At 31.4% G+C, this 18,842-nt stretch overlaps 1 protein-coding gene across 1 annotated transcript in view; it reads left to right on the forward strand.

The window, feature by feature from the left end:
• LRRIQ1 (leucine rich repeats and IQ motif containing 1) overlaps positions 1 to 18,842 on the forward strand; it is a 133,797-nt gene that overhangs the window by 67,592 nt on the left and 47,363 nt on the right. Inside the window, 4 exon segments of the mRNA XM_077953101.1 lie at positions 2,109 to 2,302; positions 2,625 to 2,752; positions 7,705 to 7,778; positions 10,228 to 10,321. Of these exon segments, the coding sequence (XP_077809227.1) occupies positions 2,109 to 2,302; positions 2,625 to 2,752; positions 7,705 to 7,778; positions 10,228 to 10,321 (490 nt within the window).

Here is an 18,842-nt window from a genome sequence, read left to right on the forward strand (position 1 = left end):
TCATCAGATATGATTGTAAGGCTTACAAAATTTAAATACATTTTCTATTTTAGCAGACCTTAAATTACATGACAGCTAATATGTATTTATTAAAATATGTAACAAACTATATCTAATCCATTGAAATTTATAATATAGAATTGGTCTGTTATTTTAACTCAGTCAAATATTTGATAAGGCAGAACAGTTTATTCTCAGATACTAATAGATAACAATTTTCTCTGATTCATAATTGATAATTTACATTATAGGAAAATATCAGTACATCAATCATAGATTAAAAACTTAAAATGTAAGAGTATATACAGCCTGAATTTGGATTTCAGTTTGTCTTTTCTGTCAGCCTATTATGTATTTTCATGCTTTATTTGATATTACATGATTTATTTCTTATTATAAGAAAATTTACTTTTTTGTGTAAAATTTTTTTTAAGAAATAACATCTATAACATTAAGTTACTCTATTTGACTCAAACTATTAGAGATACTGTAATTTTGAAATTTATTTAAGATATATCTTGAAATATCTCTGAAATATTTTATAGTACACTAATTATCCTATTGCATTATCTGAATTTTTAAATATATGCTGAATTAAGTTTTCTTCTAAGATTTTGTTAATATTAATTGATTCTTTTATCTCTTCATCTCATTAAAAGTAGACAGTTCACCCTTTCTTTTTGTGAATTTATATGTAATCAAAATAACAAATCTTGGGTTAGAGATTCTAAATTCCCCCAGGATAAATGTATTTCATAAATTCCAGATATCAATTTTTATAAATAATATTTTTTATTACATATTTAAATTTATTATCAAATCACCTTTTTTGATTAAAAAAACTCATGTTTATGTCAACATTTAATTGAAAAATATATTTTGTAGGAGTCTGACAAGAAAATCAGAATGAAGCACAGTTTTCCAAAATGTAACCTCAGGGACTCCTGTATACTTAGTTCTCACGAAAGACATTCTGCTTACCAGTGTTTACTGAAGACCTTAAAACTTTACTTCCAGTTTCTAGAATTGCTTATTTTAACTAACAGAGTAACACCTACAGAAAAAAATTCATAGTCTAGTATCTAATTTAAAGAACATTTTCTAGATTTTTAATATCTTCCATGAAACTTTTACAGACTTCCTCAGCGTCTTTTTCTCATGCTAACTCTTGATGGCTTATTTAAGCAACCTTCTCAGTTTTTTCCTTATAACCACTGAGTTACAGTTTCTAAGGCTCATCTAATATTTTTTAGATAGTATCATACTGATTTTAAGTTTATCTGGTCAAAGAGGAGGTCCCTTATGACAATATTGAAATACCTAAAGAATATGCTACTAATTAATTGGTTCTGATAGATTGTACATACTTCATTTGGGAATCTAAGGTCATTCAAATGGTAGGAAAATGACATTCTAATGTTATACATGCAACCTGAAGCAAGGATTCAAAGTTCAAAGGCTCTGGAATGAGTTAAAAACTATTCTTTTTTTTTTTTTTTTTGAGACGGAGTCTCGCTCTGTCGCCCAGGCTGGAGTGCAGTGGTGGGATCTCAGCTCACTGCAAGCTCCGCCTCCCGGGTTCATGCCATTCTCCTGCCTCAGCCTCCCGAGTAGCTGGGACTACATGCGCCCGCCACCGCGCCCGGCTAGTTTTTTGTATTTTTTAGTAGAGACGGGGTTTCACCGTGTTAGCCAGGATGGTCTCGATCTCCTGACCTCATGATCTGCCCATCTCGGCCTCCCAAAGTGCTGGGATTACAGGCTTGAGTAAAAACTATTCTTTTAAGAAAAAAATCCTTATTATCTATCCCTTGTTTTATTCTTATTTGAATATAAAGCGCTCATTCCCAGTGTATGCCTTTTAGTACTGTGTGCAATTTTCAATTGATAGATAATTATGTCATTCAAAATATGTCACTCAAATGCCAGTTTAAATAATAACACAGTTTATAAGATATGTTTCACCAGGAATTTGTACTAAGTCCTCACTTGTAATTAATGATAGTGAGAAGTACAAAGGTGCAATTATTTAGAAAAAAAATGTAAACTTTCCTCTAGAGTCTGGAAGACTGTATGACACAGGTGATCTTACAACTTTTTTCTTCTAGGTGGTTTAGAATCTTTGAAAAATCTTCAACAACTAATTTTGGACCACAATCAGTTAATTAGTACAAAAGGTCTTTGTGATACACCTACCATTGTACACCTAGATTGCTCCCATAATCATCTTACTGATGTTGAGGGCATTGAAAATTGTGGATTGCTCCAAATATTGAAGTTACAGGGAAATTATCTGAGTGAGGTAATTGCTTTGAATTAATTGATTTCTGTGATTAACGCAACACTTTTCTTTTAATAGAAATGCCAATCACATTTTAAAAGCAATTTTGAATAATTTTTTTTATTCTTTTATATCTCACTATGAAGTAACCTATATCAAGAATATTAAATATTATACAGTTAATAGAAATTTTATTCATATTAAAAAATCTTGTTATACTTTATGATATGCAGTTTATCAGAATCTATTTGTTATTAGTTTTGGAAGGTTTTATATTTTTAAATTGGACGAAATGGTAAAATATTTTGCTTAATATAAACTAATGAACCAAATTTAAATATAGCTTCCATCCTTGGAGAATCTTGTTTTACTAAGAGAATTGCACTTGGATGATAACAGCATTTCAACTGTGGAAGCATTTTCTTCATACTGGCTGCCTTTACTACAAAATCTTACTCTCTCTCAAAACAGGTAAAAGCATACTTAAGAAATAAATTCAGTGAATGTTTAAAATAAATATGTGATGTTCATAAACTACCATAAAAGTTAGGTTTCTCTAATAATTCAATGAGATTGCATCAAAATAAATTAGTATATAAATTATAAAGATAACATTATAGAATTTTTAAAAATTAAAATGAATTATTGGCATACCCTAAAATTTTAGTAGAATTTTAATTGTCCATTTATCTTTCTAATTTTATTTATTTTCAAAGATGCACTTGTGTAAATCTCTCAGGGCAGATTTGTTTATGTTTATAAGGAGCATAGTCCTTGGAAAATACAGGAGGTAGTTAATTCAATTCAGAAGGATGTCTCATTCTCTGAAATGGTACTTATTATGCCCTGGAAGGACAATTTTTAATCTGCTCTCAACTTGCATGTCTTTTTGAAACTGTTAGGATGGATTTAAATTTGATTTCCCTAAGGATATAAAGTAACACTTAAAAAAATACCTTAACATTCAATTGAAATGGGTACCTGCCTCAGAAGATCTATTTGAGACTACCAAACATCTGGATCTTTGCTGAGAATAACTGGCTAAACCAAAACAGGAGCCCAATATGTGTATTTCTCCTCTGCTTAATATTTCATTGAAATCCATTCACTCTAATATGATCAATTTCTTCATCAAAGGCACAAGGAGTAGGGGAAAGAAACCATCTTTAACAAAAAATTATTTAAGTTATATAATACTCACAAAACACGTGAATAAGTACAATATAATTTGTACATATATACCTATTTTCCCCCAAGGCATATAAAATCATCTCTCAATCTCTTCCACAATAGTGTTCATCTTTTAGGCAGGTATATACTAAATAACTTAACTTCCACCTATTAAACTTTGACATTGGAAAACAAATAATGTATTCAAAAATCTTCTCAAATTACTTTAATGCAATCTAAAATTTAAAATTTTTAAATTGAGACTTGAGTTTAAAAGGATATTTATTCCCAAAGCCAGCTACATCAGATAATACTGTGTAAGTAATTTGGGTAATTCACAAACTCCTTGGATATTTTCAGAATATTTTCCAGGTACAGAATATACTTTCAAAATGAAATATTCAGCTATGTTTTGGACATACACAGTAAGTCGCGGAGGAATTGACATACCTAACGTATATTATAAAAGTGGATCTCAAGCCACATTAATGAGCATAAAATATTTAAAGAGATTATAAAGAAAATCAAGAATTTTTTTGACAAATAATGCCTTTAATTTCCTTGGGCAATTTAAATGATCAGTCTATTTCTAAAAATGAAATTTATTACTAGCTGATAGACTTTTGCTCTATCGGTATGATATGACATGCACATCAAGCTGATAAAATGGGAGTTATATAAACTAGAGAATTAAATATTTTTAGAATTGAGCATGATAATTGGAATGATTAATCCAAATGTTTTCTGTTTATAATTTTGTTTGCATAATCTTATAACGTTTGACTATTGAGATGGGGTTTACTTTGGGGAATAGGAAAATGAGTAATACATGTCCTTACACCCACAGAGCATTTTGGCATAAAAGAACTTAGTTTTTTAAACTCATCTATACCAAAAAGTAAAATTATTATATAATATGTGTGATTTTGAAATTTTAAATAATACTTTCACTGATATTGGAATATTTTTCTTCTGAGTCTGTCAGAGCTCTTTGTACATGTAACCTTCTACCATTATTGAGAGGATGAAAGGAGAAGGCCCAAGAGCACCAGGGAAATGTCATTGATAGCAAAGGACGTATAGAATACTAAAATGATTTTGTAATGTCATAGTGTAAAGATAATCTTCAACCTTAGAATATTTCACAAGTTTATTTTCATTAACTATAGAAATTATCTATTTTAATTTATGCTCTTACATGTGAAATGACTTTTTTAAAACCATATTAAGTTTGATAAAACCAAATCTGTGTTTGAATATTGAACGTGCAACTTGGTCAGTAGATGTTGAGCAACTCTGCTCTCACTATCTGACTCTCAGTTTCTTTTCACATGTAAAAGTGGTAATGCCTACCTTACCTATTTTATGGGATTTTAATGATGATCCAAGAGGAAAGGGAGAATAATTTTATAATGTGATATTTGGATTTGTGTTTGGTATGGATTTTAAATTATATATACTTTTCCTTTAATTTTTGATATTTTCATCACAAAGAAGATATTATGTGTCCATATGCTTTTTTTCCCCAACAAATGGAATACATATAAAGAATGATACTTAGTACATATTGTTTGAAATACTTGTTTCATCCTGATTTCTGTTTTAAATTTTCATTTAAGACATGTGACTGTTTTAAGTTTGACTTAGTGGAGTTCTAACTGGATGGCTCTCTGGCTTTATAAGCCTTTTTACTTCCAATGAGACTCTTAAGTAGGAGCAGAAAGTGGAAACTATTGCCCATTGGCTGTTCATTGTATAAATCTTTTGCTTTTTGTCGTCTTTGAAATTTATATCTTTTTAATGCCCAGGGCTAATGTGACAAGGTCAAATGGTTTTAGGTTTTCACTAATGTCCTTTGTCTTTCTGGTTTGAATTTTCTTGGAAACAATATACACAGAATGTCAGTAAAAGGAAAAGTTCTAGAGGTTTTTCAAAAAAGGATTATACTATTAAGTTTCTACCATCCTAATGAATAAAGGTGAATGAGTAGCCAGTTTTCCTGATTAAAATATCAGAAGAAAACAAACATGATTTTAATAGCATGGTTATCTGAAAAGATTAATTTCAATATTACAAAAAATTTTTCAAAGCGTATTTTTCTTTGCTTTGATTTTTGCAAAGATTTATTGATTGTTGATTCTAAAAAATTATTGGTTATTTTCATTTGAGGTATTTTTATAACCTATGTGTTACCATATAACTTACTGCCTAAAAACATGAGATATTCTGTAAAACGAAAAAAAATTGTATTCTGAATGGTTTAATATGCCATTACTATTAATATTTCAAAATCCTTTCTCTGGAAGGATGAAGAGCTAGTATTAGAAATATATTAAGGATAGAGCACAAAAACAATTTTCTTGTTAATAAGTACATTTAATAAATTTTATTTTTACTTGAAAAAATATATATATAAACTACTTGTAATAATTATGCAGAACCTGCTTGAATAGGAAATGTCAGAAAATTGAGACTTAAACTCACTAATTGTGTCTGGGTAAAGCCTGAATTTCCTCTATCCCTGCATCTCTTCCCACCCCCGCCCCGCTTCCCTTCCTTTCCCTAGACTTTTTTTCCTTTTCTTTACTTCAATATCCGTGTGAGATTTCAGTAAATTTCACTGTTATGGGGTATATATACAAATAATTCAGTGTATATAATGGCCAATATTTTCTCACTTTTATTACCTTGGATTTTTTTTTCCTGTAAATTGCTTTTAAGAAGTAGGATCTTTTATGTTTAATATGAATGCTAATATTGTATTTAGGATTGGCAACATGTAGAGAGATGTTCTCCCAGCCTCATTATATAATCTACTTTTTCATCAGTAGTATATCTTCTTTCTTGTTGCTAATGCAGAAAGGGATAGTATAAGAGAAGAGTGATGGTCAGTACAAGGGTTAATCTTCTGCCAAACCCCAGGAAACTTCCACTCACAGGTTTACTCTGTGAGCTTCTGACCTGAGAATATAAAAATAAGGGATTTTGTAGTTGTTGTTGTTGGTGGTGGTGTTTTCTATGGCAGTGAGTTTGTAGAAATAAAGAGGTAAAGGACCCTTCCAGGACAACTGGAGGGAGAGTATAAAAAACACTAAAGCAATAAAAGTGAAAATTAATGCACACTTATTTATTTGGTACCAGAGATAGACCTTGAGCCAAAGCATATTTTGAACAGTTATGGAATTCCAGTATTTTATAGTGGGGATTAATTCAGAAGACTTTTCTAATTGTGGCAAATATATATATTTTATGAAGGAGTTTTTATCTTGCTTAAAGATTCAGATGAACTGGCTTAATTTAATTTCCAAATAGCTACAGGTAATGTGATATTATGTTACAGAGTAACTGTAGACTTGTCCTAGTTGGAAATGCAAATCAAACTGAAGTTAATTTGCCCTTTATATCTTTTGTTTCCTATGACGTGGGTATTTTGAATATCACAATTTTTGTTTGAATATGGGTTTTTGATAACAATTATAACTTAGAAAACAATAAAAACCTTTAAATGTAGGAGGAAAATTGATTATTACTAGATTATAATATGCATAATTAATGAGTATTAATTTTAAATATCAATGTATTTTCTCCAAGTTTAAGTTAATTCTATTGAGGTAAAACATTTTATATTATTCTGTTCTTACACTCATTTATTTATATATTGAATATATTTCCAATTTAAAAGTAAGCCCAGTTTAATTTTGCTTACAGTACTATAATACTTTCAATTAGTAAAGAAAGATTTTTTAAAAATAAAAATAGTCTAGTTAGTTCTCCTGTTGAAAAGTAGCAATTTCTCCTGTTGAAAAGTGATTTTTCATTTGTACCTTAAAGGTTTAGGTTGTATGTTTCAGACAGGCAGAAAAATAAATAAAAAATGTAAATTATTTGTAAATTGGGCCTTATATGAATACAAAACAAAATAATTAGGAAAAAACACACTTATTTAAATAGCAAATACACATCAAAATCCATGATTTTGTGTTTGAAATTAGTAATTTCATGATTTCTTTTAAAAAATGAATAGAAATCTTCCATCATAAATACTTAGAAGTCTATAATTACTGCATTTGTAAAACGCACGGTTAGCAAGTGCTATAATTGTATTGTACAATTATAATTGTATATATAAAATTGTATAAAATGTGTATAATTATATAATTGTATTATATAAATGTATTGTTATATAGTTACAATGGTAACATTAAGGACTTTCCAATTTAGAATTTTGATGAAGTTTATGTTTTTGTTTTCAGTTTGACCAAAATTGTACCACTTTTTCATTTTGTTTCATTGGAAAAGCTAGATGTCAGCCACAATTGTCTTTCTGGTAAGTTTAGCATAATATGTATACTTTAAATAATAGACTTTTGACTTTCTGTTTCAAATATGATAAGGGGTTGTTTTAAATGCGTGAGTTAATGACATTTACATATAATAAACCTGTAAAATAAAGCATGCCGAAATAATTCACTTGAAATTTTCTTTCCACTTTTACAGTCATATTACTTTCACATCTTTTTGGTAGGCCTAGCCAAAGTCACAATTATGCTTTTATTTAAAAGTCATAAATCTTTTGCTTTTGAAATGAATATCCTAATGAAGATGAGCAAACTGTATACCTTTCTAACAGGTATAGAGTAGTCACCCATTAAAACTTTATTAAAGAATCATGACTTGAATTGACTCACCCCTTCCTTTCCTCAAAATTTCCTCATTCCCAGTCCCAGTCAGTCCACTCCTAGAGGCAGCCACAGACTGAATTTATCACCACATATTAATTTTGTCTTTATATTAATTGGATCTAACAGTACATTCCTTTTTTCTACAACTTTCTTTGTGTGATATTAGCATCTGTCATTCTACCACTTTATATATTTATTTATTTATGTTTCTGAAGTGTAAGGGATGCATGAATATATTACAGTTTGTTTATCCATTCCCCTGTTGAACATACTTTGATTGTTTGTGGTTTGGGGGTTATGAATACAAAGTTCCTATGGTTCTTGTACAAATATTTTTGCAGGCTTAAGTTTTCTGTTCTCTTAGGTAAATGTGTAAAAGTGCAATTGTTGGATAATAGAGTAGGTGTAACTCTAAAAGGAAATGACGTACTATTTTCCAAAGTAGTTGGAACATTTTACAACCCCACCAGAAATGAGAGTTACTATTGCTCCATTCTAGAGAGTGTTTAATAATTTACTATGTTATCTCATTGTGGTTTTAGTTTGCGTTGACCTGATGAATAAGGATGTTGAACCTCTTTACAAGTGTTTATTGGTGATTTTTGCACCCTCTTTTGTTGTGTCTATTCAAGTGTTTCACCATTTTAAAATTCGGCTATTTTTATTTTTCTTAATGATCTATAAAAATGTTTACATATTCTGGGCATCATTGTCTTATAAATTTTTTTTCTAGCCTTTGTTTTATCTATCAATTTTCTAAATGGTGTATTTAGATAAGTAGATATTTTTAATTTTTTCGTTATTTTTGTGTGTCCTTTGTAATAAATTTTTCCCTCCCAGATTGAGAAGATAATTTTCTGTGCTTTATTCTAGAAGCTTTTGTACTTTCAGTTTTTACTGTTAGGCCTATGATCCCTCTCAAATTAATTTTTATGTATGGTGTGAAGTAGAGGTTGAGTTCATTTTTTATATGGATTTCGAATTGTTCCAGCCACACTGGTTGAACAAGCTTTTTTTTTCATAGTTAAGTTACTTTGCCATCTTTGTGCAAAAATTGTTTTACACTTGGTTTTCTTTGGGATATGTTTCCATTGATTGCTTTTCTCATAACTATGGCTTATGTTTTCGTATTTCTTTGGATGTCTAGTAAATTTTAACTATATGTTGAACATTGTAGACAATTCTACATCGAACATTGTAGGTAGTTCAGTAAGTCAGGGTGTTGTTGTCTTCCTTTAAAGGATGTTGTTTTATTCTTGCAGGAAGTCAAATTAATTATGAATAATTTTTGAATAATTTTGTTCCTGCTGGGTTTAGTTTAGTTCTATTTTAGAACAGGTGATTTTAGTTTTCTTTTCTTTTCTTTTCTTTTTTTTTTTTTTTTTTTTTGAGACAGTTTCGCTCTTGTTGCCCTGGCTGGAGTGCAATAGTGTGATCTCAGCTCACTGCAACCTCTGCCTCCTGGGTTCAAGTGATTCTCCTGCCTCAGCTTCCCAAGTAGCTGGGATTACAGGCATGCGCCACCATGCCCAGTTAATTTTGTATTTTTAGCAGAGACAGGATTTCTCCTTGTTGGTCAGGCTGGTCTTGAACTCCTGACCTCAGGTGATCCGCCCACCTTGGCCTCCTAAAGTGCTGGGATTACAGGTGTGAGGCACTGCGCCCGGCCCTATATTAACTTTTTTAAAGGTAAAAAGGTCCATGCAATTCTATTTAGTTATATATTCAATTTTAATGCTTACCGTATTACTTTAGATTTCTTCAGATTTTGTGCTTACAATCTGGCACAAACTATTCTAAGTCCTTTATACACATCATTTCATTTAATCCTCACCCTATAAGACAGATGTGAACCTGAATTGTAAAGCAGATTTACCGAAGTTCACACAGCTGTTACATGGTAGAAACATATATTCTGACAATAGTCTGTGTTCTTAACTCAATACAGTCTTCTTTAAAAAGCGTATAGTATTCTGCAGAAGAAATAAAAATATTGCTTTTCTTTAATAGCTAACCAGTAAATACAGTGGTCATAGATTTATGATATTTGTTCTAAATCTGTGATACCTTTCAAAATGATTTTATTTTCTGTAGATCTTAAGAGTGTCATAAAATGGTTCGATGCTTGCTATTCTCTCCGTGAATTGTCTCTCACTGGAAACCCACTTCTTCAAGAAACAAACTGGAGGTAAAGAAGCATTGTTGCACCCTATGAGTACCCTTTATTATAGTTGCAGAAAAAAGTTTGATAAAAATTGTCCTGTGAATAACAATTGCTTAGGAAAAGTTAATTGAAAAATTGAAAGTTATTTTAAACCAAAAAAGTTTTGTAAAAGTAGTTTTAAAAATGTTTTTATTCTAAAATAATTTTCTTGCACATGTGTGAACTAATACAAAATTGAAATTAAAATTGTAATGTAAACCAATCATTAGGTGACAAGTTTAGTGTGATATTAACTTGGGTTTTGCATTTATAGAAAATATATTTGTTGTTAATTGCTTTTTTGCCAATCATCTAATTGCATAGCTTCCTATTTAAAGTGTTTCCTTTTTGAGAGTAATTTGGTTTTGTTTTATTTTCCTAAAAGAGAAGGATGGTGTCTGTTAAAAGTTTGTGTTATAAGCATGTTTAAATTCTTGCTTCTCTTTGGAATATGGCAATACCTAAATGCAAACCAAGAAAAATATTTTATAAGTTTTAATACATGTTCATAGAAAAAAAGTTCTCTCATTTACACCTCTAATAATATACCAACACCATTTCCCCCAAATCAACCACCAGCTTTTTTCAAAAATTAGCTATTTTGTGTTAACTTACATATCATAATTTTTATCATTTTTGCTTATGAATATGAATATTTTGTGGAAAACTGGACACTTTTATCACCTTAAAAATACCTCATGCTTTTTTGCAATAAGTTCCCTCCCCCAGTATTTTAAAAACATCTCTCCACTCTTTTATGGCTTTCACTGTTTCTGGTGAGAAATGTCTACTGACATTCTTGTCTTTCTCCAAGAATGATTTTAAGATTTTCTCTTGATCACTGGTTTTCAGCAATTTGACTATAATATGTTTTGGTGTGGTTGCATTTAGTTTATTTGGGATTTATCAAACCTCTTGGATCTGCCATGTTCATAAAATTTGGAAAATTTATGGCTGTTGTTTTCAGATTTTTTTGTTCTCCTTTTCACTACCTATTCTGCTCTAGTAGGACTCCAGTTTCAATAATATCAGACCATTTGGATTATCCCAGGAGTTTCTGTTGTTGTTTTCTTTTACTTATTGTTATTATTTTTCCCTTTTCATGCTTCACTAACTCTAAATAGTTTCTATTGCTTTGTCTTCAAATTCTCTGATATTTTCTATTTATCTACTCTGCTTTCAATCTCATCTATTTTTCATTTCTGATTGCAGAAATATTTTTCATCTATATAAATTTATGTATTTCTTTAACATTTGTAATTTCTCTTCTAATCATGCTAATGTTTTCTGGAACCTTCTTGAACATATGGAAAATATTAATAATAGTTGTATTAATTTAACTTCCTTATCTGTTCTTTCCATCATCTCTATCATTTGAAGGTCTACTTGTATTGATTTTTTTTTTTTCGCTGATTCTAGATCATATTTCTCTGCTTCGTTGCATGCCTGGTCAGTATTGGTTGCATTCTGGACATTTTGAATTTTATATTCCCAATGCTTAATTTCATTGCATTACTTTAAATAGCCTCTATTTTGTGTTTGGTGTGCAGCGGCTAAGCACAGCAGCACTAATGAAATACTTTCTAGGCTTGCTTTTAAGTTCTGTTAGAATGGTCCAAAGAAATCTTTGGACTAATGCTAATGTAGCCCTACTACTATGATGACAACTTTCTGAATATTTTTCCAGAAGTCTCATATAGAGACAGGCTGGTCTTGAACTCCTGGGCTCAAGAAATCCTCCCACCTCAGCCTCCCAAAGTGCTGAGATTACAGATGTGAGCCACTGCGCCCAGTCTTCTATGTATCCTTTTAACTTTGCCTGTGGGAACTAATTTCCTATGTCAGTTCCTATACTTCTGCCTTCAGTTTCTACTGGTTCTTTCCCCTGAACTTAGATGGCTTTTTCTTACACATCAACAGAACATTACTGATTTGCCAAGTTTAAGTGAATTACCTCCCAGAATACTGAAAGATTTTGCATATGTCCACTGTGAAATTTTCCACTGTGGAATTGGTGATCATTCTGGCTTACACTTGTGTCTTTTCTTATGCTCAGAACATTCATTTGTGAGATGGTTTCACATTATTTATTGTACATTTGACATATTTATACTGTCATTTCACTGGTACATCAAGGCGGGACAAGCCAAGCAGAAACAAGTCTACAATTTAGGAAAATGAGTTTGCCAATACAAACATGCTTAGTATAGAAGGCACACATTTACCAAAATACATATTAGGTAGCAAAATATATATTAGGACCATTAGAGTTTAAGTGCAAATCAGGAAAACTTGTCAACTTGTTCAGGCAGTTAAAATGCATTTATGAACAAAACATAGACTAAAAAGAAAAAAAAAAATCCTGTATCACCTTATCCTAGGGCAGAAGCTGTTGACTCTTTGCCCTGATTTGGTTTCTCTGCAAGCTGTGACCATGTCCAAGAAGACCCTGAATCTGACAATTTCAGAGGAGTATGAGGTATATTACAGAAGAATTAAATGTCTAGTTATGTTTAAAATTCCCATATTTGACTTAATGTACCTGTAGAACAAGCTATTAGAGTTTGGGGAATAGTCTGTCTTCCCACTCTTGTCTGAAGCTACTACAAACTTCTGACACTCTTTTTAGTGTCAAAATTTTACAGTGGACATATGCAAATTAATTTTTCTCCTGGATTTGTTACTTGGTATTTGGTTAAGAAGATAGAAGCATTTTTACACTAACTCAAACACCTGTGTAATTTACTGCATATTAGTAACCTGTATATCTTAGAAGAGTTATTATCTTGACCCAGAAAGTCAATTTTTCTTTTTTTTTTTCTTTAGAACTAAGTTTCCAAAAAATTTCTAATAGTGCAATGTCATTTAAGGAAATCTTGCATGTTTCCACATGTTTTAGAAAAAAATTTGTCAACCTCCAGTTTAGAAATGTCTTTTCCAAGTGTACGTTAAGCTGTGCAGCACAGATGAAAGTGTATGACCTAGTACAGTGGTTCTCAAAGGTGTGTCTCTTGACCAGCATCATTCATCATCACCTGTAAACCTGGCAGAAATGCAGAATTTTTGACACTATCCAAACCTACTGAATCAGAAACCTAGGAAGGGTGTTCAGTAATCTGTACTTTAACAAGCCCTTTTGATGATTCTGATATATACTAAAGTTTGAAAACCACCATTTTAAAACAAGAATATTCTACCCCTACCCCATACTATGTGATCCTGGACAAGTAACTTAATTTTCTTTTTTTAGATATGTGGTCTTTCTGTGTTGCCCAGGCTGGCCTTGAACTCCTGGGCTTAAGCATTTCCTTTACCAAAGCCTCCCGAGTAGCTGGGACAACAGGTGTGTGCCACCACACCCAGCTCTAACTTAACTTTTTTGTATCTCTGAATCCCCAGTAGTAAAATGAGGATGATAATCTCATGGGGTGGTTATGAGAACTGAATGTTATAATACACATAATTTATTTAGAACAATTCTTAGAATGTGGTAAGAAAACAAAAATTTACTATTTCCCATTACCATGTTAACCAGATTATATATGGGTTCTTATTCAATCACCAAGTATTTAGCGAACTCCTCCTGTATACAGTGTCCCAACATGTTGGACATTATTAAGAAAATTTAATATAACCCATAATTTCAAGACATTTTTCTAATCATGTTAGGGAGGTAAAATGTAGGCACAGAATTGATAACCATGAAAAATAATAATGATCAAAACCACTAATACAGCATTCACTCTCTGCTCAACACTGTTCTCATTTAATCTACACAATATGCCTAATCAATTATGTATGTAACACAGCATCCCATTTTATAGTTGAGGAAACTGAGTCCCATAAAGGCTAAATAACTTGACTAAGGTAGCTATCAAGTAGAGGAGCCAGGAAATCTAACCCGTGCAATCTGGCTGCAAAATCTATACTCATAACTCTTAGAGTTTTTATATCTAATAAAACACTAGTGTCAAATGATTATTGTAGGCAACACATAGGCTTTAGAAGTTTAGAAAAATCATCTCAGTTTAGTGTGACAAGGAGAAATGGCCTTGGCTAAAGGGGCACACTTTTAGTTAAACCTCAAAAGTTTGCTAAGATTTAAAGTCATAAATAATAAAAGCAATTCTGGTGGAGGAATATCCAAGAAAAGTAAGGAAGGTCAGATGTGTAGTTAGGCTCTGTTTGAAGCTAGTCTATTCAGATGTAAAATGGGTATACTGGGAAATATCATTGGAAGGAGATGAGAAATCAAGTACTTATAGTGGTCAGAGAATAGACCAAGTACTCTCTCTATATGTTACTTCATTTCACAGCAGCCCTATAATTTGGGTTCTGTAATTGTCATTCTCATTTTAGAGAGGTGTTTACAAAATCCTAGATACCTTATGATTTGAATAGTACTTATCTCATAGGGTAATATGGGTTAGGCTTCATAAAAATTAACCCAGAAATCTGTGTGGTTCAATACTAGATTATTTCTTATTTGTATTACATTTGATATGGGTTCAGCCTGTATAACGTAGGCAGAGTCAGAAACTCAGGCTGCTTCCATTTTGTAGACCTGTTTCATGTGACTTCACTGTCACTTGGCTTTTGTAAGCTAGTGGATTGTGGTAGGAGAGAGGGAAAGGGACCATAGGGAAGGTACAACTGACATATAACCACTCTGCTTTCAGAGGTGGCAGTCATCACTTCACTCATATTCCATTCTGTTGACTAGTTCCATTCATGTAACTAAGTCATATCACCAAACCTGCTGCACAAGAGGCTAGAAAGGGTAAAGAACAAGAATATCAGCCAACACTAACAGTCTGTGTGAAGGCTAAATATGCTACCACATGAAAGCATTTTATAGAGTGCCTCTCACCTGGCACACTAAGAAAATATTAGCTATTGTTTTTGTGAGCAATAGAGAAAATTTGAGTATATGTGTGGTTATAAAAATGGTAGATTACACGTTTAGTTCTGAATATATTTCAGGCATTGTCCCAGACATTTTGTATTTCTACCAGAAATAAGCATTTTGGGAAGACTTTTTTCATCAGCAAACTGATAAGAGATTAGGAAACGAGTGACCAAATTTATTAAAGTCCAGGGATTATAGAGGACTAAAATACAGTAGTGGAAATAGCCCCAAATTATTGTACAGATTCCCCCAGAATAGAGCTGGAAGGGGACATATGTACCATATATGTATATATGGTATTAGACACACACACACACATATATAGGTATATATACACACACACTCAATTCTTTCATTTTGTTAATATATAAAAATTGAGGTGCAGAGATTAATTAGCGTACGTTAGATACAACGTGTTTGCATGCACAGTTTTCTAAAAAATGCCAAAATATCTACAAAAGATTTCTAAAAACATCTAAAGTATAAAGTTTTCCAGAGATGGAAAGATTAAATAAATATTGTTCATTTTATTATATCCTCGGATAGGACATTATTCAATCTCATATAGTTTATCATCTCCTGAATAGCTAGGCTACATCTTCTTAGGTTTAGATCTGTTTTTTCTTAAAATGATTTTTATAGGGTTTATGCCCTTGATATTATTTCCATTATTGTATTTACCCATAGTTTTTAAAATCAATATTAATATTTCCTATTAATATTAAAGTTAATGTATAAATAGACTATTTCTATACTTTTAATATTAATAGCATAAGAAATATTTCTAACTTGGAATATATATTGTTTTCCCATTCATACTAAACATATACTATTCTTTTCTCGTGTCTTTCCTTTGCTTTTTAAGAGTTTTGCTTCTGAAAGACAAAGCAAGAAGAATTTTATGTTCTGAAATAATCTCTGGGTACTGGGGATTCTGTAGTTATAAAAATGGCAGTTTACATTTCTGGCACTTCTTATATCCCAGGCACTTCTTATTTCTACCAGAGAAAATTGGTCACTGCCTAAAGGCATGGGTTATTTTAGGGAAATTTCAAATATTTTACTCATTCAGGTGTGATTTCAGGGAAGCAATTAAAAATATGTTAGTTGGTCTCATGTATTGAGAACATACTCTTCCCCTCTCATTCTCTTATAGATAAGATCTTTTAACTTACTCTCTCACAGGCTGTCTTTAGGGCACAAAATCCCTGTCCTCCCGAATGTCTGGATGGCTTTTCTTGCCTCTTATCTGATTTATAATAAGCTTATGGCTTCCCTCTTGCCTTTTTGCTTTAGCAAGTTGGCATTCTGTTTACTCAGAGATAAATATCTTTTTTCATTTATTGGGGAAAGGATATCAATCACTTTTCCTTACTAATAATACTTTAGTCTTCACCACGTGCCCTTTGGATGCGTATGGTCAATTTTCAATCTGGAGACATTTGCGGCACCTTGAATATAAATGTTCAGACCAGTTTCCTTAATTTTTGTTGAATACAAGAACAGAATTGCAATCTAAAAGAGAATGGAAGGAAACATAGTTGGTGACAGAATTACCATTTATATCTTGGAAACAAATTCTGGAGGGTGCAGAGGTGTAGATTTCCTTTATTTTTTTAAAGGACGTGTATTCATTTATGCAGAGTTTAACAGCTTGATCTGCAGTACTGAATTGTGTAGATTGCACTTAGTTTGTCCATTTCAGGTTTGTGTTGTAGCATTTCACTGAGATTTGTTAAATTGAGAAGTTTTATTTATATCCATTAATTTTTAAAAAGATATAATCTAAAACAGCCATCTGAAATGTTATATCCTTAATGGAAAAAATTTTGTTTATTGTTTTTGCTTCTGGTTGCACAGTACCAGCACAGTCCCTTATATGTAACAGACACCCAAAAATATTTGTTGAACAAATACATTACAGTATTTAATTACATTATAATGTGTAAAGGCTTGAAAAATTGCGTGTTTCTGCCCCCCTCCGCCAAGTTTTTCTATTGAATTAATTTAATTTTACATTAGTGATTAGAAATGTTATTCCTGATAAATTGACAATTGGTGTTATTGCTAATTCACAGTAATTGTCGGTATCAGAAATTGTGAAACTACAGTACTCAGACTTCTAAAGTACTATAGTATTTATCACATTCCCCAGGTTTCCTGAGAAACTGAACTCTAGGACATATTACTACAGGAAATATCAACTGTTGATGTCAAATCATAAGGGTATCAGAAACTTCAATTATTCAAGTGTGTGTGTGTGTGTGTGTGTGTGTGTGTGTGTGTGTGTGAGTGAAAGGTCACCTAAATGTGTTTCTAGACCTTTGGTGTGCTAGGTGTAGGATCCCCTCATCTGGAATAGAAACAATGGATATTTCCACTTACCTGTAGTGGCTCAAGTTCTGGGGCTATACTTCTTTTACACTGGGTTTAAAGTACTCCTAATCCCCAAGTTTGGGATCCTCATTTTCAGGAGCTAGATCTTAAAGTTAAATTTCTCATACAAAAACAAGAATTTAATTACATCTAAAAGGCACTGCTTGGCAGGTAATACTATTTATAATGAAAACATCTGATGGGTTGTTTTTAGGTGGATTTTTTTTTTCCTAGTAACTATATGGGCCAAGCCTAGATGACAAATAAAAAATATTAGCTTTTCCCATTATTCAGAGCAAGTCCTTTTAAGGCCATGATTTTTTTGTTAGTTGTTCAGCAAAAATGACATGAATTATCTTGCTGATCTGGTGTCACTTTCCATCCAAACAGCTGCCACATTGTCAGTTTCAACAACCAGAAACAAAATTAATGTCTCAAATAATCTTTCTTTTTTTTTTTTTTTTTTTAACCCATAGGCAATTACTCAAATAATCTTTCAATGTATTTTTTATCATTTTGTTTGCATTCAGCATGAACATTTATTTTATTGACTTGTGGGAAAATAAATTGACATTTTATTACGAATTTGTAAAGATAAATATTTACATTTTACTGCTTTTGCTAATTTTATGTACTTTAGAGTTTTAAAGAAAATATGTAATAAGTAATAATAAGAAAATATATGCATTTATATTATAGATATGAAAATTATTTGGCTATTATAATTTCTATATTTAAATGAACTTTTCTGGACTAGAGTAATTCCCCCTTTAGAATGTAGGCTGTCAAATTTCATTTACATCAGTTGACCTATACTTAATTTGAGAAATTCATTTATCTAAAGGGTTTTAAATCTGGAAATCTATAAAATATGGATTTATTAATCAAAGGATCAACTCAAACTTTAAGCAGTCTGTTCCAATGAACTTTGCATAACCCCATGATACCAACAAAAGTATTAGTTATAAATTTTCCCAATTGGCTTCTTACTTTCATGTCTAGCCAGTGATAACAGGGACAATGCTGATGTACTAAGAAATCTCTTTTTAAAACTTAATCCATAGACTCAGTTTGAAATCTCCTTTGGGAATTTCTCTCATTCACTCATGATTAATAGAGCTTCTTAAGTGGTGGAATATTCACCAGGAAGTTTTCACCAAATGAAATATTGGTTCTACCCTTGATTAGGAGGCGCCCAGCTGGAAAAACTAATGTTGAGAT

This window comes from Macaca mulatta, chromosome 11 (genome assembly GCF_049350105.2).
Source record: "Macaca mulatta isolate MMU2019108-1 chromosome 11, T2T-MMU8v2.0, whole genome shotgun sequence".
Taxonomy (NCBI): Eukaryota; Metazoa; Chordata; class Mammalia; order Primates; family Cercopithecidae; genus Macaca; species Macaca mulatta.